We start from the raw sequence: 22,813 nt of genomic DNA, 5'->3' as shown, positions 1-22,813 counted from the left end.
CTAGGAACCAAAAAACAAAAACAAACAATTCTGTTCTCTAAACTATCTAAAGCCTTAATCTCAAGAGCAGGTTTCCTAAGACCACTGGTGTTGCACCTAAACATGTTTACCCTCCTGGAGGGTGGTCCTTGTGCCTACTTGTCTACTGGGCTGCTCATGACAGACAAGCCTCCATGTTGACAAGTTCCATGGCCATTGCTCAGTCCTCTTTATCTACATCATTTGACACAGTTGATCACTCCCTCCTTGTTTTCTTTTGTTTTTTGTCCATTGAGGTGTTTCATTTGTATGTATTACATCCCTAGAAAAAAAATCCCAGGATTTTCCCCCATGTGTTTTCGTCTTGCTTCCCCACGGTCCATGATACCAGCTGATGTAGTCAATACAAGGAAAACAAACTGATGGGATGGGAGCAGGTGATTCTATTACTTCTCTAGGTCTTCAAGTTGCACGTCAAATCGGGGGCCCATCACTCCACACCTGTTCAACCTGCCTGTGAAGTTTGCAATTTTCCCAGCTCTGTGATCATCAGCAATTTCAAATTGACCATCATAAGCAGCTTCATCATCATAGTTAGAATCTCAACAATGACTCAGGAGCACAGTCTGATAAGTACCTGTCATTTGCTTCTCTTCTCCCATTGCTGATGCTCTTAAGAGCCTTGGCCAGTACATTCATGTGCACCATAATGGCTGCAGGGAAAGATGGCGGAAAGAGAGTGGGAGCCGCCATGCCCTCCTTCTTGAAACACTTTCCTTACACAGGGGTGACCAGTTGTCCAAGTGTGTACCAGCTTCCAGATTTAGCACCAAAAGTCTCCTGTACCAGGAAGCTCCCCAGTCCTAGACAAATCAGGATGGTTGGCCACTCCACCTTTGGGATGCCCCCTTTTCTAGGCTCTCCTCCTACTATGCAGTGCTCCAGGGTTCAGTTTTAAAATGTCTTCTCTTCTCAGTCTACATTCACTCCCCAATGGTCCCACCCAGTCCCATGGCTTTAAAACACTATGTATTATTTTTTAATTATAATTTTATACCGATATCCTCAATATCTGCTGTGAACCCCAGGTTGACTTTTCCAAGTACACCTCGACATCACCTCTTGGTGATCTACTAGAACCTTCAAACTTAACAAATTTCAAACAAACTCTTAATTTTCTTATTAATCTGCTCTTCCCATAATTCTAAGCCTTCACATCCCAGCAAATCACAATACCACTCCACTGGTGCCCAGGCCAAAAACTTTGCTGTCGACGTTGATTCTTCTCTTTCTCTTACACAGCACATTTAATCCACCAGGAAATCCTATCTGTGGTATTTCTGAAATATATCCAGAATCCAACCGCTTCCTACCTCCTCTACTGCCATCACCCTACTCCAAGCCACTGCCATCATTTTTCTGGGTTACTGTGATGTCCTCCTAACTGCCAGCAACACCTGAGTCAATTCTCACCATAGTGGCCAGAGAGATCCTTATAAAAAGAGCTCTGTGGCCCAAGAGATAGAAAGGGCCACATGAACCAGTGACTACATCATCCTAAGACCAGAAGAACTAAATGGTGCCCAGCTACAACCGATGACTGCCCTGACAGGGAACACAACAGAGAACCCCCGAGGGAGCAGGAGAGCAGTGGGATGCAGACCCCAAATTCTCATAAGGCCAGACTTAATGGTCTGACTGAGACTAGAAGGACCCCGGTGGTCATGGCCCCCAGACCTTCTGTTGGCCCAGGACAGGAATCATTCCCGAAGCCAACTCTTCAGACATGGATTGGACTGGACAACGGGTTGGAGAGGGATGCTGGTGAGGAGTGAGCTTCTTGGATCAGGTGGACACTTGAGGCTATGTTGGCATCTCCTGCCTGGAGGGGAGATGAGAGGGTGGAGGGGGTTAGAAGTTGGCGAAAAGGACAGGAAAAGAGAGTGGAGGGAGAGAGTGGGCTGTCTTATTAGGGGGAGAGTAATTGGGAGTGTGTAGCAAGGTGTACATGGGTTTTTGTGTGAGAGACTGACTTGATTTGTAAACTTTCACTTAAAGCACAATAAAAACTATTTACAAAAAAAAAAAAAAAGAGCTCCGTGATCAATCCTTATTAAAAAAAAAAAAAAAAAAATCAGGTTGTTTGGGGCCTGTAATCAATCCTTCCAGGGGCTTCCAATGTAAATCAGATTATGAGCCAAAGTTCTTCCATGGTCTCCGAGCCTATGACCCAACCTTGCTTTCTGTAGGATTGCATCTCCTGTGGCACACCCTGCTCAAGTCACACTCCGCTGTCTTGCTGCTTCTGGAACTTACCACACAGGCTCTTGCCCTGGGGGCTTTGCACTTGCTGTTTCTTCTCACCAGAATGCTCTTCCTTCAGGTAGGTATCTCTCAAGTTCATACAGTGTCCATGTGTCTCCTTTCCAGATAGAGGCCTTCAGAGACCACCCAATCTAAACCAGCATCTCCTCCTGTCGCTCCCCATCCCCTTTTCCTGTTTTATTCTTCAGAGCACTGACCACCCCATGACACAGTCTCCATTTACTGGTTTGTCTCTGTCTGCCTCCCCTTTTAGGAGGTCATGAGAGCAGGCCCTTTGTTGAATCCAAAGGGCTCCGAGCTGTATCCCCAGCACCAAGTGTAGTTCCTGCACAGAGTGAGACTCAGTAAGTATGCTTTGAATGAATGAACCATTAGGACGATTCTCTTGGCTCTCTCCTATCTTTAAATAAACGGAGCTGAAGGTGGTAAGGTCTTCTGGCTTCATGGACTTCAAAGTGCTCCACGGCCCAGATTAAACCATGCTTTCCTGCCTCCTCCAACTGCAATCCCCCACTGCTGCCATAAAGAGGAAGAGGCTGACAGGCCATATGGGCATCAGTCCATTTTTACTAAAGGCTGCTCTGCTTGGCTGGCTTTGCAAGACAACGATGACACTTCTGCTCCACCTGCGGGGTGCCTGCCACCCCTGCATTTAACTTCTGTTGTGAATTACCACGGAAACTAAATTGAGATCTTCACGTTCCATCAATAGAGCTCCAACAGTGCAAAAGTTAAGCACTAGGTTGCTGACTGAAAGGTCTGTGGTTCAAATCCACCAGCACCTCCACGGGAGAAAGACCTGGTGATCTGCTCCTGTAAAGATTACAGCCTAGGAAACCCTATGGAGCAGTTCTACTCTGTCACATGGGGTCACCATGAGTTGGAATAGACTCAACAGCACCCAGCAACAACATTTTCCATCATGTCGCCCCAAGTGAAATCAATGAAACCCAAAAACAGTCCAACTCCTTGAAAGATGAAGCACAAAAGAATAATGGAACCAAAAGACTCAGAGAGGACCACGTTTACCAAGTGATGCACCATTGAAACCATTCTTAACTCTTGTTTACTGAACAGTAACCTAAAGACGCAACACAAAATGAACACCTTGCAAAGTACTTTTTTTTTTTTACATAGATGTTACATATACAAATATGCCCTGTAGCTAGGGGCCATGGTCTTGGTGGACATATAGCTCAATTGGCATAACATAGTTTATAAAGAAAATGTTCTACATCCTACTTCGGTGAGTAGCATCTGGGGTCTTAAAAGCTTGTGAGTGGCCATCTAAGATACTCCACTGGTCCTACCCTGTCTGGAGCAAGGGACAGTGAAGAAAGCCAAAAACGCAATGGAAAGGTTAGTCCAAATGACTAATGGACCACAAGTACTACAGCCTCCACCAGACTGAGTCCAGCGAAACTAGATGGTGCCTGGCTACCACCACTGACTGCTCTGACAGGGATCACAACAGAGGGTCCTGGACAGAGTTAGAGAAAAATGTAGAACAAAATTTTAACTCACAAAAAAAGACCAGATGAACTGGTCTGACAAAGACTGGACAAACCCCAAGAGTATGGCCCCTGGACACCCTTATAGCTCAGTACTGAAGTCACCCCTGAGATTCATATTTCAGCCAAAGATTAGATAAGCCCACAAAAAACAAAATGAGACTAAATGGACGTACCAGCTCAGGGGCAGGGATGAGAAGACGGGAAAGCTGGTAACGGGTAACCCAAGTTTGAGAGAGGTAGAGTGTTGACATGTCATGGGGTTGGCAACCAATGTCACAAAACAATATGTGTATTAATTGTTTAACGAGAAACTAATTTGATCTGCAAACCTTCATCTAAAGTACAATTGGAAAAAAAAAAAATCAAATACATCCTGTAACCATGGTTTTTGGTTTGTATCCAGGATGTGGCTTTTTACCTTCTTCAGCTGGAGCTGTTATGGTCCAGCTGATGCATTCCATTTTACTTTGAAACTTTTCTATTCTCATTTTTTAAAACAGGATTTTTCCCTCTATTAAAATGTCAGTTGAGGTTATTAACCATTTTACACAGTGGCTCACATCCTCCTTGCTCCTTTAGAGCAGAGAGTCCAACTCTCCTTTCCAAATTTCAATAATCAGAAAATAATTTTCGTAATTTAAAGTTTCATCTTAACCAAGACATCAAATAGAAGGAGCCCTAGTGGTCAAGAGTTAGCCCTTGGCTGTTAACCACAAGGTGGACAATTTGAACTCACCTAGTGGCTCCATGGAAGAAAGGCCTGGCAATCTGCTCCCATAAAGATTATAGCCTAGAAAACCCTAAGGGATTGCCATGAGCCGGAATTGACTCAACACCCAACAACAACAACAGGTGGCTGGCATCACAGGGTCTGGCCAGCCTACTTGGCCATGGCAATGTGGAATGTCCTAGACAATGGGTGATCCCACACACAGGGATATTAACTCCCAGAGCCACACTCTCTGTCCCTTGTTACCAAGGACCCTGGGCTGGATCGTCAAACAGACCTAGGGCAACACCCCATCATGCCTAGAGAAACAATTCGAAGTCGTGGGACTGCTTCTTATATAAAAATGCAAAATCTGAAGACATTTTATCTACTTTGAAAATATACATTCACGCAACCATCACAGTTAATATTTACAAGTAGGGTTAAAAGACAAAAACCCAACAAACCAAAAAAAATCAGACTTCCTCGCTTCCTCTCCTTTGATGTATCAGGTTTCTGACAGCACCCAGATCTACCTGATTGCCTGTTCCCACCTCTAACAAAACAACAAGGGCCTGGTAGTCAATTGATCCTGCAAACGCCTGGGTTGTAAATAAGTTGACTCCAGTGAAATTCTTTTTTTGGTTGCTCACTTGTTCAGCACACAGGGCTGCTGAAACAGTGGTGATAGAAATAAAGGTAAGAGAAACGAAAGTCAAAATGCACTCTTTCTCATTTTGCCAGTGTTCAAAGAACACAAAGAATAGTCCCTGGCCTCTCACTTAAGTTTTCTAAAGCTGCTCCTCCGCCTTGCCAGAAATGAACCTTGCTCAAAGTTCCACTATTTTTCTACAAAAAAAAAAAAAAAAATTTTTTTAAGGCCAAGGGAAATCAGCATACTAAGTGGAGAAATTTTCATCTGGGAAGATTATCCCAGGAAGAAAATGGCTATTCCATTTTGGCCTTACAACATGACAGGCAGGTAAACACTGAAGTGATGGGATTTCCTGCACAGATCAACTACTTTAAAAATAAAAAAAAGGAATCAACTCCAGGCCTCTGGGCTTTCACATGTCCCCTGCTCTTTAGGCTGTTCACTGTTCACGAGAAGGGACAAAAGCAATAGATGACTGTGCCGATGCGGGAATAAAGAGCTGGGAAAAGAGATTCAGGAAATGAACCCGGGATAGGCAGGAGGAATATATTTTAAAAGATATTTATTTGCCAAGTGAGCCAGGAATAAATTATGGCAGGTAGGAATACATGATTCTTGGAGAGTTTAACACTTTTGCTACTTCTTTTGTATCTTCTTTTAGGAAATGGGTAGTTAAGCCACATGCCAATGTGACTACCTGGAAAATGAACTAATTCACAAAAATTCACTTTTATCCAAACCTACGGGGGAGGCTGCTTAGCTACCGAAAGAACACCTACAAATACTGAGCAATTTTTTGTCTGTAACTTTGAAGAAAAAAGGATTTCTCCCCCAAAAAAAATTTTTTTTTTAAGCTGTAGCATAAAATAAAAGCTAGCACGTGGAGAAGGAAGGGGTCAAAGCCTCTGAGCTAAACTTCCTTAAAGCCTTGTAACAGTGATGTTCAGTGATGTTTCCAGGACAGTCACCGAAGAAAGATGCACGTTTAATTTACAAAAAAGCAAAGCACCAAGACCTCCCTTTTGTTTAAAATATAAAAGCATATTCAGTTACTTTTTAACTATATTCCGTATATTTTAATGCAACTTGAGTCACAAGTTTAAATAATAATAATAATCTTAGTTTTCAATTAAACATATACCCAAACAAAAATCCATTGCCGTTGAGTCGATTTCAACTCATAGCAACAGTATAGGATAGAGCAGAACTTCCCCATAGGGTTTCCAAGGCTGTAATCTTTACAGAAGCAGACTGCCACATCTTTCTCCCAAGAAGCAGCTTGTGCATCTTTCTGCCGAGTAGCAGCTGGTAGGTTTGAACCCACCAACCTTTCGGTTAGCAGCTGAGCACTTTAACCACCGCACCACCAGGGCTCCTAATTAAATATTAGCACCAAATTCAGCCAAAAAAGCATACCTAATATATCTTTGTTTAAAGCTTATCTAATATATCTAAAAACAGAAACATTATGCACTTGACACACTTTTTATTATAATTTGCAATTATGCAACTGACAAAAAAAAGTGCAAATAAAAAGGACAGGCTAGCCAGCCTTCTAAGTCATAAATAGATTTTTGTCGCTGTTGAAGAAATGTTATCACAAGTTACTTCTTTGCAATCAAAAGTGCTACACCTTTTTCGGTCCTATCCATTTCATTTACGACCCAACACACAAATGATCCTACTGAAATATCATAAATCGCTCCAGTACACATACCTTGGAAAGAAACACAGTTACACGGCGTTTAAATTGGTACAGGCTGACAAAATGGCGGCCACAGGAAACAGTGGAAGGTTACAAAATCTCTAAGAGCAGAAGTGGTTTTGAAGTAGTAAGTGAGGGGGGAAAAAGAAAAAACAACTAACCTAGCCTCCTCAAGATAACTGCTAGAGCAAGAAAGAGCTGCAGTGCCGAGCGTGAGGAAGTGAACACCGAGGTGGTTGTAGCGCTCTCGCACAGGAAGCCAGTGCTCACTTCTGGTTTTACAAACCATCTCAGTTAAGTCAGATTTACCCCCACTTGGCACATGTCTGGCGTTTAGTCCGCAAATAATATAACACATGTAAGCAACCTAATTCAACGATTGGTGTTAATATAAAAATGCAGGCAATCTTATCACCACCCATCTGTCAGTTTATCATTCTGTGGTGGCTTGCCTGTTGCTGTGATACTTGAAGCTATGCTACCAGTATTTCAAATACCAGCAGGTTGACCCATGGTGGACAGGTTTCAGCAGAGCTTCCAGACTAAGACAGACTAGGAAGAAAGGCCTGGTGATCTGCTTCTGAAAATGAGCCAATGAAATCCTTAAGGATCACAACAGAACACTGTCTGACTCTCTCGCTTTGGACGCATCATCAGAAAGGATCAGTTACTGCAGGAGGACATCATGTTTGGTAAGTAGAGGGCCAGTGAGGGCAAGAGAGTGCCTCGGTGAGGTGGATTGTCACAATAGCTGCAGTGATGGGCTTGAACATGCCGGCAATTGTGAAGATGGTCCTGGACCAGGCAGCATTTTGTCGTGTCATAGTTGACTCCATGTGGCAGCTAACAACAACAAGGCAATTTTCAACTTAAAAAAAGAGAATGTGTTTCAAAACTGAAGGTTTATGCATACTGCATGATTCCAGATTTTGGTTATATGACGTTCCAGAAAAGGCAAAATTATAGTGACCAGTGACTGCCGGGGGCCAGGGCTTGGGATAGGAGATCACTGCAAAGGGGCACGGGGTTTTTTTAGGGCAAAGGAGCTGTTTTATGTCCTGACTGTGGTAAATGACTATAAATTCCAAAATTCATCAAGCTGTGAAAAATGAGTGAATTATATTATATGTAAATTTTACCTTAAAAAACTATTTAAAAAAATGAGGGTTTGGAGAGTGTTGACATGTTATGGGGTCATTAACCAATGTCATAGAACAATGTGTATACTGTTTAATGAGAAACTAGTTTGTTCTGTAAACCTTCATCTAAAGTACAATAAAAATAAAAAAAAACAATGACAGGTTGTAACTTGGCTTTTGGGACTTTGAAATATGTTCTTCCAATAAAAGTATGCTATAAAGAGTGGCAAGATTCCAAGCTAGTCTCTCCCCCCAAAAAAATATGAGCCATAATTTGGGTGATTATGAAGCCTGTGAACCCACTAGAAGTCCCTGGGTGGCCCAAACGGTTAAGTGCTCAGCTACTAACGAAAAGGTTGGAGGCTCAAGTTCACCCAGAGGGTGCCTCGGAAGAAAGGCTTGGTGATCTACTTCCAAAAAATCAGCCATTGGAAACCCTACAGGGCACAGTTCTACTCTGAAACACATGGGTCACCAAGAGCTGGAATCAACTCGACACCAACTGGTTTGTTTTGTTTTGTTTTCGGCAACCCACTAGGTCCAGAAGCTTCAGAACCACAGCCCCGGAGGTCCAATTTCCACTCTAAGTCCAGGTTGCGGAAGGAGAGAGGGAAACTGCCTGAGGTCAGTAATCAGGCGTGGAGCCATGGGGTGGCCACTGGATAGTGTAAGGTGGCCTTGGAAGACCTACGGCAATTCAAGCAGCAAAGGTACAAGCTGGCAGCTCTGCCCTTGACCGTTCGCAAAGCACGCCTGCGACTCATACTTACTAGCTGGAGGGAGGGGAAGCCGGAGGTGCTGATGCTCTGTCGAGGGCACTGACCGAGGTTTGGTGGGAGAGTGAACTGCTTCCTAATTTCTGCTGAAGAATACCTTGGATTGAAAGAGAAAAACTAAATGAGGTGATTGTTTTTTAAGAGTTATTAGAATTACAGATACAACCTGTGGTACCATGTCATAAACCCTGGACCTTGGCTGGGCTCCAGGCAGCACCCCCTGAAATGTCCTTAGTGGACACACTGGTAGTGTCTGTCTGATAGGCCATACTCTGGTGTAACTCACAGAGGCTGGGATGCCAGCCATCATGGCTCCTGCCCAATACTTAAAGGATCATGGCATAAGGAGGAGTCTGGGCCCCCCCCCAAAAACACTCAGAAAAAGTACTTCCAGGACATTTGGAGAAATTGTCTCTACCTGAGGACATTTATTCAGAAACCCAAGAGGGTCCTTTAAATCCTAAGCCGCCATTTTGGTCCAGTCATTCTCATTATTCTGTTGGTGAAGAATATTGAATACACCATGGACTGCCGGAAGAACAAACAAATCTGTCTTGGAAGAAGTACGCCAGAATGCTCCTTAGAAGTAAGGATGGTGAGACTTCATCTCACCTACTTTGGACATGTTATCAGGAGGGATCTGTCCCTGGAGAAGGACATCATGCTTGGTAAAATAGAGGGTCAGCGAAAGAGAGGAAGAACTTCAATGAGATGGATCGACACGGTGGCTGCAACGATGGACTCAAACGTAACGATTGTGAGGATGGCGCAGGACCGGGCAGTGTTTCATTCCATTGTACCTGGGGTGTGGCTGTGAGTCAGAACTGACTTGATGGCACCTAATAACAACAATTCTCATTTCAAGAAGCTGAACCCTTCTGGTGAGCTGCCTGCTAGACACAGAGCGCTAGACAACTGATAAATGAACATGCAGTGAGATGGACTGACACAGGAGCCACATCAATGGGCTCAAACATACCAGAGATCACAAAGATGGCTTTGCAGGACTGGGCAGCGTTTCCTTCTGTTGTACGTGAAGTCGACATGAGTTGGAGTTGACTTGAGGACGCCTAACACCAACAACAACCTTCCTGCAGATCCCTTAGATGCAATTTACTTAGGGAATTCCTAAGGACTTTATTCATTCAGGAGCCCTGGTGGCGCAGTGGTTAAGAGCTCGACTGCTAACTAAAAAGGTTGGCAGTTTGAATCCACCAGCTGCTCCTTGGAAACCCTGGGGGGCAGTTCTACACTGTCCTTTAGGGTTGCTATGAGTTTGAATAGACTCAACAGCAACCGGTTTGGGTTTTGGGTTATTCATTCAAAACTGCTTCCAGTGGAGTGGTCCTTCATGTCACCCATATTGACACTGCTGAATCCTCAGCCAACACCCCTGGTAGCCTGGAACCAGGCACAGGAGAGAAGGTTGTTTCCTATCATCTCCTCCCAAGTCCTGGTACGAGCCTGCCCACACCCAGCTCACAAACATGTTGACTTCAGGGCACTCGTTGTCAGTTCTATGTTTGGAACTCAGAAAACGTTTTCTCACTAAATCAGTTGTTGGTGGTTGGAGAGTCAGGCTAGTTCACAAAAGCATATGCAAACCACAAAGAGGCTGAGGCATACACTATTAATACCTCTATGCAATATAACTAGAAACCAGCAGAGATTAAACAAAAACAAACAAAAAACCCAGACCCGTTGCCATCGAGTCAATTCCTACTCATAGTGACCCTATAAGACAGAGTAGAACTGCCCCCTAGGGTTTCCAAGGGGGGGCTGGTGGATTTGAATGAATGACATTTGGGTTAGCTACCAAGCTCTTAACCACTGCACCATCGAGGCCCCCAGAAGAGATTACTAAGAATCAAATAATGAGATCATATTTTTGAAGCATGCTGTACACCCAAGAAGGGACAGAGAAATTTTAAAAATCATGTGTTTTTTAGTAAGGCGTATTTTATTTTCTCCATTATAACGTGTGCTGAGGCATAATTATTAATGACTCGGATAATAAGCTTTCTAACATGGTCTGCTTGGCTGCCAACTGTGGCAATGGAGTACACAGAGGAGTAGGAAGTCTGGATTTTGGTTCCAAATGTGGTATTCATTCTCCCTTCCCAAGGCGTCTCTGGGTGGTACAAATGGTTAATACACTCAACTACTAAACCAAAAGTTGGAAGTTCAAGTCCACCCAGAGGTACCTCAGAAGAAAGGTCTGGCAATCTGCTGCCAAAAAGTCACAGGCCTGAAAACCCTATGGAGCACGGCTCTACTCCGACACACATGGCATTGCCATGAGTCAGAATCAACATCATGGCAACCGTTTTTGTTTTTTAATGTTTACCTTTTTGGTATCCCTTCCCAAGAGCACCTTAATTTCCTTGCAGGAGTTCCCCACTTCCATTGTACATTGTCCAGGCAGAGCTAGAGACCAAAGGGGCGGGCACCTGACCTGAGCAGGACAATCATCTCTCCCTCCCAGGATTCCGGATGGTGAATGGATACAAGCATGGAAGAAAACAGCTGGGGCACATTCCCGCTCTTGGTGGCCCCTTGCAGTATGAGGCAATGGAACTTGATGCCCTAGAGAAAGTTACACAGCCAGCACTAATTATATTCCTTCATTTCCTGCAGCATTTTCTTTCTTCAATTTCAAAAACTATTAGAAAATAGGAGGGTAAAAAGGAAGTATTCTATTAGCCATCGGGAAAGTGTAAATCAAAACCACAATGAGATACCACTTCACACTCACTAGGATGTGACCAAAAAGATGGACAATAACAAGTGTTGGCAAGGATGCAGAGAAATCGGATCCCCCATACATTGCTGGCAGGAATACAAAATAGTGCAGCCATCTGTTACTTCCTCAAAAAGTTAAACATAGGGAAAAAAAAAGTTGAATTGGCGAACGTTGTATTATATATATATTCTTCCACAGTTAAAAAAAAAACAGTTAAACAAAGAGTTACCATATGACCTAGCAATTCCACTTCTAGGTATATACCCAAGAGAAATGAAATATATGTCCACATAAAAACCTGTACACAAATGTTCACAGCAGTATTATTCGTAATACCCAACAGATGGAAACAACACTAATGTCCAACATTATGCTAAGTGAAAGAAACCAGACCAAAAAACTACATGTTATATGATTCCATTTATAGGAAATGTCCATGAATTATATATATATAAATGTATATATATATTTGTTGTTATGTGCCGTTGAGTTGATTCCAACTCATAGAGACACTATAGAACATAGGGTTCCCAAGGAGCGGCTGGTGGATTCAAACTGCCAACCTTTTGGTTAGCAGCCAAGCCAGCAGGGCTCCATATATATATACGTGTGCATGTGTGTATACACATATATATACTTATGTATGCACACATGAAGTAAGTATTCTTCTATAGAGACAAAAGTTGAAGGCAAAAGTTACCAAATTTAGTACAACAGACAGTCAGGAATGGAGGGAAAATGTCAGAATTTGTCTCTAATTCTCTACTAAACATTCTATACACTGATTTTCATTACAAGTCAGAGTCTTAGTTACCTAGTGCTTCTATAACAGAAATATCACAAATGGATGGCTTTAACAAAAAGAAATCATAAAATATGTAGTTTTTTGTCGGGTTTCTTTCACTTAGCATAATGTTGGACATTAGTGTTGTTTCCATCTGTTGGGTATTATGAATAATACTGCTGTGAACATTTGTGTACAGGTTTTTATGTGGACATACATTTAATTTCTCTTGGGTATATATCTAGAAGTGGAATAGCTAGGTCATATGGTAACTCTATGTTTAACTTTTTTTTTTTTTAACTGTTAAAATTTAAAAACTTAAATTTTTTTTTTTTTTATAAGGCTAGAAGCCCTAATTCAAGGCATCAGATCCAGGGGAAGGCTTTCTCTCTCTGTCGGCTCTGGGGGAAGGTCCTCATCATCAATCTTCCCTTGGGTCTAGGATTTTCTCTGTGCAGGGACCCTGGGTCCAAACGACGCTCTCTGCTCTTGGCTCTTCTTTCTTGGTGGTATGGGGTCCCCCTCCTCTCTGCCTGCTTCTCTCTTTCATATATCAAAAGAGACTGACTAAAGATACAAGCTAATCCTGTAGGTTGAGTCCTGCTGCATTAACATAACTGCCTCTAATCCTGCCTCATTAACATCATAGAGGTTTGGATTTACAACGCATAGGTTAATCACATCAGATCACAAAATGGTGGACAACCACACAGTACTGGGAATCATGGCCTAGCTGAGTTGACACACATTTTTGTGAGACACAATTCAATCCATAACATTCCACCCTTTGGCCCCCCAAAATTCATGTCCTTGCCACATGTAAAACACATTCACCTCATCATATCATCCCTAAAGTCTTAAATCAACTCCAAGCACAAATTCCATCCTGGGGCAAAATTCCTCTTCATCTGTGAAATCTAGAATACAAGTTATCTGCTTTCAAAGTACAATGGTGGAACAGGCACAAGCTAGACATTTTCATTACAAATGGGAGAAATTGGAGGGAAAGACAGGATAACAGGCACCTAGCAAGTCAGCAGAACACACTACATTAGCTCTCAAAGCTTGAAAATAATTCTCTGTTCTCTGAGACCATTTAGGCAATGGCCCTGTCCTCCAAACTCTCTGGATTCTGGGTGGAGGCCCTTCGGCCCTGGGCATCAGCTCCACCTTCCAAGCCCACTGGGATGGCAACTCTGCTCCCTTGGATTTGGGCGTACCCATTCTCTTAATCTGTCCGAGTAGTGAGCCTACCCCCTTGGCCCAGGCAGGCCCCTGTTCTTCTGCGCCTTGGACATGGCAGCCCCGCCCCCTCAGCTTTGGACAGTGGATCCAGCCGCATCGTGCTGGCATTCGTGAATGGCAGCCCCACACTCCAGAATCAAGTTTGTGAAGATCTGACTCTTTGAAATCGAGGAAGCTATGGCCCCACCTTTTGAGACCTAGCAGCCATGGCTCCGTCTTTGGGACCCCAGAGGCTGTGGTCCTACCCTTTGAGACCGAGGCAGCTCTGCTTTCTGTGCTCCTTGTCTCTTCAGCTTTTGCTTCCTGTTCCCTTGAACTTTTGGCCCCTTGGGCATCTTGGGCCAGCCTGGCATCTGTCTGGCTCAGGCAAGTGTTCCAAAGCTCTTTAGCTCTACCAATAAGTGCCTGGAGGCATCCCACTCCACCAGCAAACCTCGGCCAGAAGGCACTCAGCTGTCTTCCTCCATGGGTCAGCAAGCCTAGCTCCACTGATAGGTGCCCAGAGGCACTTCACTTTACCAGGAAGCCTCCTGCCTGAAGGCACTCAGCTCTCTCACTCCGTAGGTCAGCTCCAGTGCCATGGCATGCCCGTCTCCCAGTTCTCTTACTGCCATTTCTTTGCTGCTACTCCTCACCATCTGTGCCTTCTCTGGTGTTACAGCTCTCCTCACTTTCTTCTGAGTCCTCACCAAAATTGTTTTTAATATCCATAATTCCACCAACAGTCTCTTTGAGGCAAGCTAGGCTTTTACCATTAGATACTTTAAAACTCTTTCCAGCTTCTACCCATTACTGAATTCCAAAACCACTTCCACATTGTAGGTATCTATTAGGGTAGCACCCCACTCCCGGTACCAAATTCTGACTTAGTTATTTAGTGCTGCTATAACAGAAATACCACAAGAGGGTGACTTGAACAAAAAGAAATTTATTCTCTCATTTTACAAAGCTAGAAGTCCTAATTCAGGGCACCAGCTCCAGGGGAAAGCTTTCTTTCTCTGTTGGCTCTGGAGGAAGGTCCTTGTTATCAATCTTACCCTGGTCTAGGAGCTTCTCAGCACAGGTGCAAAGGATGTGCTTTTCTCCTGGTTCTTTTTTTCTTGGCGGTATGGGGTCCCCCTCCTCTGCTCCCTTCTTTCTTTCATATCTCAAAAGAAACTGACTCAGGAAACAACTAATTCTGTAGATTGATTCCTGTCTCATTAACATAACTGCCTCTAATCCTGCCTCATTAACATCATAGAGGTTAGGATTTGCAACTCATAAGATAATTATATCACATCACAAAATGGTGAATACCCACACAATATGGGACTTATGGCCTAGCCAGGTTGACACACATTTTTGGGGGGCACAAGTCAATCCATAACAGACAGTTACCAACATTGAAATCACCAGATTGTTGTTGTGGTTATACACCACTGAATCAATTCCAACTCACAGCAACCCCATGTGACAGAGTAGAACTGCACCATAGAGTTTTCTTGGATATAATCTTTATGGAAGGTGATCGCCAGGGCCTTTCTCCTGAGGAGCCGATGGGTGGGTCCAAAAGATCAATGTTTCAGTTAGCAGCTGAGTACTTGCTGCTGTTGTGCTCCAGGGCTCCTTAGGCCACTATAAAGATCCATCTGGCATAAACGACATTGCATCTTGTGTTGGGCACCAGAGAAACCCAAACCAAAGGTGCAATCATTTATTTACTCCCTTTAGGTGATGGCCATAAGTCACAAGGACCAAGACAACCAAGCAAATGCCCTCTTGTGTGGTCAAGCTGCTCCATTCACAGACAAGACTGACTTCTCCTGAGACTTCTGCTTCCAGGGTTTTCCCCTAAGATCTCTCAAATAATGCATGTTTGTTTCATGGCCACCCTAAAACCTTCCTGTTGTGGAGCAGAGGCTGGTGGAGATAGCTGAACGTGTTCAGAGAGGAAATGGCACTGTGAGAGAATCAAAGGGTGGCACAGGATGACAGGTTTTTGCTTTCATTTTGAGGCTAAATCTACTGTCCTGAGCCAAAGCACAGTGTTCTTGTCATGCTGAAATCAGAATGTGCCTGCTCTCCATTCCTTCTTAAACAGGATCAACTGGCATTTCTTTTCCATCCCTCCAAGTAAGAGTTTTCTAACTCAGAGTTTCACAACTGATCTTCTTCCCTGATATCTCAAGCCCGATCCCGTACCTCACGCCAATCTTGTTTCCCATCCACAAAGAACCAGTTATACAAAAGGTAAGTAAAACTGCCACTGCAAAATTGTGAAATATGGAGATGAACTGTCTGTCCTTAAAGTGAAAGTGATGAGTCGCCCCACATGGGAAAGAATTGCTTTGTTGTCACTTGAAGAACTTCACAATAAAGTATCTTGAGGTCCTCAAGTCCCTGGGTGGTGCAAAAGGTTAACAGGCTTGGCTGCTAGCCGAGAGGTCCCCGGAAGAAAGGCCTGGTGATCTACTTCTGAAAAATTAGCCATTGAAAACCCTACAGAGCACAGGGCTACTTTGACACACACAGGGTCACAGACAGATCGACTCAATGGCAACTGGCAGACAGGGCCTACAAAGAGGGCCTACAAATCTGTCTTGGAAGAATTATAGCGAGAATGTTTCTTAGAAGCAAGGATGGCAAGACTTTGTCTCGTGTACTTTGGACATGTTATCAGGAGGGACCAGTCCCTGGAGAAGGACATCAAGCTTGGTAAAATAGAGGGTCGGTGAAAAAGAGGAAGACCCTCAAAAAGTGGCTGTAACAACAGGCTCAAACATAGCAATGATTGTGAGGATGGCGGAGGACTAGGCACCGGTGTTTCATTCTGTCATACATGGGGTTGCTTTAAGTTAGAACCGACTCAATGGCACCTAACAACACCACTCTTTCATCTCACCATCTCACTTTGGAGAATCCACCCCCAAAGAATTCATGCAAACAAAAACATAATTTGAGCAGAAATGAGCATAAGAATGCTACATATGAGAGCAAATCACTGAAAATAACCAAAGTATATTTAATTCCATTTTGCATTTAAAATGACAAATATATGAATTAGGCTGGCCGTGAAAACTTGCATACAAAATAAGTTACAAGTAAACAATAGTGCCGCCGTGGTCTCTCAGTTTGTCACACTGGGGGGCTCGCGTGTTGACGTGATGCTGGAAGCTCTGTCACCGGTGTTTCAAACACCGGTAGGGTACTCATAGTAGACAGGTTTCAGTAGAGTTTCCAGACAAAGACAGACTAGAAAGGCTTGGCAATCTACTTCCAAAAATTAGCCAAGGAAAACTCTATAGATCATAACAGTATATTGTGCAATATAGTGCTGGAAGATGAGCCCCCTAGGTTGAACCCAAAAAACCCATTGCCATCGAGTTGATTCCAACCCATAAGGAACCTCCAGGACAGAGTAGAACTGCCCAGTAGGGTTTCCAAGATTCTAAATCTTTATGGAAGCAGACTGCCACATCTTTCTCCCTCAGAGTAGCTGGTGGGTTTGAACCCCCGACCTTTTGGTTTGCACCCGAGTGCTTTAAGCACTGTGCCACTAGGGCTCCTTCTCCTTGAGAAACTCAAAATACACAGTGGCTCGAACAATGGACTCAAGCACAATCATGAAGGCAGCACAGGACCAGGCAGCGTTTCATTCTGTTGTACACGGGGTCACCTTGAGTTGTAGCCAACTGGACAACAGCTAACAACAACAAACAGTTGTATAAGGAACCAAATACAAATACGTTCCAGTGTATGTGTAAGTACACCGTAAGGATCAGAAGTCCTCTCAGTAATCACATAACTTTAGTAACAGCTCTTTCTCCTGAAAATTTTCTTAAATTCCTAATTAAAAAAAAAAAAAAAAAAGATGTATACAAATAAAATAATATGCAGACATGGGAGAACTACTTGGAGTTTTTAAAAACTATGTGTTGTTGTTGTTAGGTGCCGTTGAGGTGGTTCCAGCTCAATAGCGAACCTATGCACAACAGAGTGAAACACTGTCCAGTCCTGTACCACCCCCACAATCGTTGTTATGCTTGAGCCCATTATTGCAGTCACTGTGTCAATCCATCTTGTTGAGGGTCTTCCTCTTTTCCGCTGACCCTCTACTGTACCAAGCATGATGTCCTTCTCCAGGCACTGGTCCATCCTGACAACCTGTCCGAAGTATGTGAGGCATAGTCTCACCATCCTTGCTTCTAAGGACCATTCTGGTTGTACTTCTTCCAAGACAGATTTGTTCGTTCTTTTGGCAGTTCGTGGTATATTCAAGATTCTTGATGAGCTAGTGTTACAGGATGCATTGTGGCCCCCAAAAATCTGTGTTGGATTCCTAACCCCTGTAACCTGTAGAAGTAATCCCACTTGGGAATAGTTTTCTTTGTCATGTTAACGAGGCCATTCCAATGTAGGGTGTGTCTTAAACCTACCCACTTTTGAGATATAAAAAGAGCAGAAAAGGCACAGAGAAGCATGCACTGATGGTGGAAAGACAGATGCCATGTGGAAATACCCAAAGAATGCCAAGAAGACAGCTAGAGAAGCTGAAACAAGGATTTTCCCCCTGCGCCAACAGAGAGCGTCTTCCCCTAGAGTGAGCGTCCTGAATTCTGCTTCCAGCCTCCTAAACTGTGAGAAAGTAAATTTCTGTGTGTTGAAGCCACCCACTGGTGGTTTTTCTGTGATAGCAGCACTAGAGAACCAAGACAGCTAGGATACCCTTCTTCTAAGGAGCTCAAAGTGCACTATAAGTATTATTGTCTTTATTTTCCCAGTTTACGGGAACGGAGCATTGAGGTTTGTTTAAAATATCCACACTCATACTAGGGGGTCAGAATGGTGGGTCAAGGGTGGATCAAGAAGCTCTCTGTTTTTATCAACAGATAACTGGGTACCCAGTCAGGACGAAGAACCAGTGAAACAAATGAAAGAGCAGACCTTCCCAACTGTTTGCATCCAACCATCAGCTGCTTCATAAAAATGCAGTCCTGGACCTGCCCACCCCCTCGCCCCCCCCCCGCCCCACTGCCCCAGCCCTGAATCAGCATCTCCTGCTAAACTGCACTTTTAACCAGAAACTTCAGGTGAGTTTTATGCCCACAAAAGCATAAGATTCACTGATAGTGGAAGACTAAGAGAGAGGGGTGTGTTTGTTCATTCATTCATTCATCCGTTCATCAGGCATGTCTGGCTTACAAAGCTCCAGACTCTCAGACAAGCACGAGGCGGGTGGGGGATGAGGTAGAGGAAGACACTTGCTGCTCCCGGGAAGCTCCGTCCGGTGGCATGGGTGGGTGGGTGGGTAGATGGGTGGCTGGAGGGTTGAGGGGAGAGAGCAGATGAAAACTGAACTGAAAACTACAATAACTATAATACAGTAATGTGCACAGTGCCTGTGAGCAAAGAAAGCCAAAAAAAAAAACAGTTGGCTTTGAGTCAACTCCAACACATGGCAACCCCATGTGTGCCAGAGTAAAGCTCTGCTCTACAGGGTTTTCAATGGCTGACTTTTTGGAAATAGATCACCAGGCCTTTCCTCAGCGGAGCCTCTGGGTGGACTTGAACCTCCAACCTTTTGGAGTACATTAACTGTTTGTACCACCCAAGGACTCTGTGAGCAGAAAAGGGAACTACTAATTCAGCCTAAGAGTGCTTCTGAAATTTCTGAGACAAAGGGATATTTGAATAGGATTTTTTTTTTTTTTTTGGAAGGAAAGCCTGATGGAAAGGAAGACAATGACTTTCAAGCACCTTCACCATCTCATGGCACCTAGGTATGCAGTTTCCTCATTCCTACCTCAAGTATTTCAGTTATCACACCACCCTGCTTCTTTACAATAGATGTGGCTAGAAAAGCAAATACAAATACGGATCTCTTCCAGTTGGTTGCCCAAGTATTTGCGTTGGGCAAATGTGCTGCAAGAGACTTCTTTAAAGTGTTGAAAAGCAAAGATGTCACTCTGAGGATTAAGGTGTGCCTGACCCAAGCCATGGTGTTTTCAATCGCCTCATATGCATGTGAAAGCTGGACAATGAATAAGGAAGACCAAAAAGAATCGATGCATTCGAATTATGGTGCTGGCAAAGAATACTGAATATACCATGGACTGCCAGAAGAATGAGCAAGTCTGTCTTGGAAGAAGTACAGCCAGAATGCACCTTAGAAACAAGCATGGTGGAGAGACTTTGTCTCATGTACTTTGAACAGGTTATTAGGAAGGATCAGTCCCTGCAAAAGGACATCATGCTTGGTAAAGTATAGGGTCAGTGAAAAAGAGGAGGCCCCTCATTGAGATGGATTGACACAGTGGCTGCAACAATGGGCTCAAGCATAACAATGATTGTGAGGATGGCGCAGGACTGGACAGTGTTTCATTCTGTTGCATACAGGGTCACTAGGAGTCAGAACCAACTCAACGGCACCTAACAGCAACAACAGAGGAGCAAAGACAAAGAGAGCAAAAACTCAGTGGCTCAATCCTGGATTTTGCCATTTGCCAGCTGTTGGAATTCAGGTTAATTAGCTAACCAGGTTGGGTCTTTGTTTTGTCCCATGTAAAATGAAGGGGCTAGGCTGTGGACATAGGCACCTTTCCAGAAAGCTCTAGCTGGCAAAGATGCTCACGAATCCCTACGTGCACAATGGGCTCCATGGACTACACCAGCAGCTCTGCCAAGGACCAAAGTGCCCAAAGGCTGCGCTCTGGCTTCCACCCTAGGAAGAAAATTCTTTCACTGTATGTATGGCCAGTAGCCAAAATAGTTGGAAGAATTTTAAAAAAGATTCAAGGAAAAAAGCTTGCATAGAAGTCCTTAAAGAGGTTTGGGGGAAGCCTGAGGTTTCCCTAAATCTGACATGTTCCAAACAACAGTGAAAGGGGTAAGCTAAAAAAAAGCTAACATATCGTTTTAGTAGCTAACAACTGACTACCAAACCCTCAACGAACACACAGTGTAAAGCACACAGCTGGTAATAAACAATAATTATAGGCATTTGTGGGTGGCAAACACAAGCATATGGTTTAACTACGTGCTGCTGTCAAGTCAATTCCAACTCATAGACACGGTAGATCTGCCCCATAGGGTTTCCAAGAAGCAACTGAATTCGAACTGCCACTCTTTTTGTTAGCGGCCTGAGCTCTTAACCACTGTGCCACCAAGGCTCTATGGTATAGCTAAACCTTGCAAAAGCAAAATAGCCATGGTTTAGGACTAAAGATGACTTACAACAAGCAAGCAGTGAAAGAATGCTGCCCCCAAACAGGCACTTCATTAAAGAAGATATTCAGGTGGCTAACAGACACGTGACGAAATTGCTCGTGAGCACTAACCATTAGAGAAATGCAAATCAAAACACTATGAGAGACCATCTCACCCCAGCATTTCTGGCACAAATAAAAAAAAAAAAAAAAAGAAAATAACAAATGTTGGAGAGGTTGTGGGGAGATTGGAACTTTTTGTTTCTTTTTTATTTATTATTGTGCTTTAGATGAAGGTCTACAGAACAAACTAGCTTCTCATTAAACAATTAATACACTTACTGTTTTGTGACACTGGTTGCCAACCCCACAACATGTCAACACTCTCCCCTTCTCGACCTTGGGTTCCCCGTTACCAGCTTTCCTGCCCCCTCCCGCCTTCTCGTCCTTGCCCCTGGGCTGGTGTGCCCCTTTTGTCTCGTTTTGTTTTATGGGTCTGTCTAATCTTTGGCTGAAGGGTGAACCTCAGGAATGAGTTCAGTACTGAGTTACAATGGTGGGAGACTGGAACTCTTATACGCTGCTAGTAGGAATGTAAAATGGTACAATCACTATGGAAAACGATATGGCGCTTCCTTAAAAAACTAGAAATAGAACTACCATTTGATTCGGCAATCTAACTCCTAGGAATATATCCTAGAGAAATAAGAGTGGCCACACAAATAGACATATGCACACCCATGCTCATTGCAGCATTATTCACAATAGCAAGAAGATGGAAACAACCTAGATGCCCATCAACAGATGAATGGATCAAAAAAATTATAGTACATACACACAACGGAATACTATGCAACAGTGAAGAACAATGATGAATCTGAGAAAGATCTCTCAGCCTGGACAAATCTGGAGGTCATTATGCTGACTGAAATAAGTCAATCACAAAAGGACAAATATTGTATGAGACCACTATTATAAAAATCCAAGAAAAGGTTTACACACAGAAAAAAATAATCTTTGATGGTTACAAGGGAGGGGAGAGATGGGAAGGGGAAATCACTAACTAGATAGTAAAAAAAAAATAGACAAGTGTTAACTTTGGTGAAGGGAAAAACAACACACAATATAGGGGAAGTCAGGACAACTTGACCAAAGCAAAGTCGTAGAAGTTTCTTGACACATCCAAACTGCTTGAGGGACCGAGTTACTGGTGCTGAGGACTGGGTACCAAAGTCTCAGGGGACATCAAGGTCAATTGGCATAACATGGTTCTTAAAGAAAATGTTCTATATCCTACTTGGGTGAGTAGTATCTGGGGCCATAAAAGATTACAAGCAGCCATCTAAAATACATCTATTGGTCCCATCTCATCTGGAGCAAAGGAGAATGAAGAAAACCAAAGATACAAGGAAAATATAAGTCCAAAGGACTAATGGACCACATGAACCATAGCCTCTAACAGCCTGAGCCCAGAAGAACTAGACGGTGCCTGTCTACCACCACCGACAGCTCTGACAGGGATCACACTAGAGGGTCCCTGTGCAGAATGGGAGAAAAATGTAGAACAAAATTCAAATTCACACACAGAAAAAAAAGACCAGACTTACTGGTCTGAGAGAGACCAAAGGAACCACCCGACACTACGGCCACTGAGACACCCTGCTAACTCAGAACTGAAGCCACACCCGAAGTCCACCTTTCAGCCAAAGTTTAGAAAGGCCTATAAAACAAACAGTAATACCCGTGAGGAATGTACTTCTTAGTTTAATCAAGTATACAAGACTAAATGGGCAACATCTGCCCAAACGCAAAGACAAGAAGGCTAGAAGAGACAAGAAACCTGAACGAATGGACACAGGGAACCCGGGGAGGGGGGAGGGAAAGGGGAAGAATGCTGACATATTGTGGAGATTGCAACCAATGTCACAAAACAATTTGTGTATAAATTTTTGAATGAGAAACCTTCACCTAAAGTACAACTGAAAAAAAAAAGAATGCTGCCCCCCAAACTTCTCAAATTACGAGGTTAGGGCAGTTTAGGATTTTAAAAAA

General features: G+C 43.6%; 1 protein-coding gene and 1 pseudogene across 4 annotated transcripts in view; both read right to left on the bottom strand.

Annotated features, from left to right (window-relative positions):
- DOCK8 (dedicator of cytokinesis 8) overlaps positions 1–22,813 on the bottom strand; it is a 216,811-nt gene that overhangs the window by 153,720 nt on the left and 40,278 nt on the right. For 2 of the 4 annotated variants that reach the window (XM_064290563.1, XM_064290562.1), the window contains exon 2: positions 8,797–8,899. In XM_064290563.1, the coding sequence (XP_064146633.1) occupies positions 8,797–8,899 (103 nt within the window). The other 2 variants (XM_064290567.1, XM_064290565.1) reach the window with 2 other exon arrangements.
- Positions 7–6,893, bottom strand: LOC135232322 (small ribosomal subunit protein uS8-like; annotated as a pseudogene).

The sequence above is a fragment of the Loxodonta africana genome, chromosome 9 (assembly GCF_030014295.1).
Source record: "Loxodonta africana isolate mLoxAfr1 chromosome 9, mLoxAfr1.hap2, whole genome shotgun sequence".
NCBI lineage: Eukaryota > Metazoa > Chordata > Mammalia > Proboscidea > Elephantidae > Loxodonta > Loxodonta africana.
This window is presented reverse-complemented; position numbering and strand designations above follow the sequence as displayed.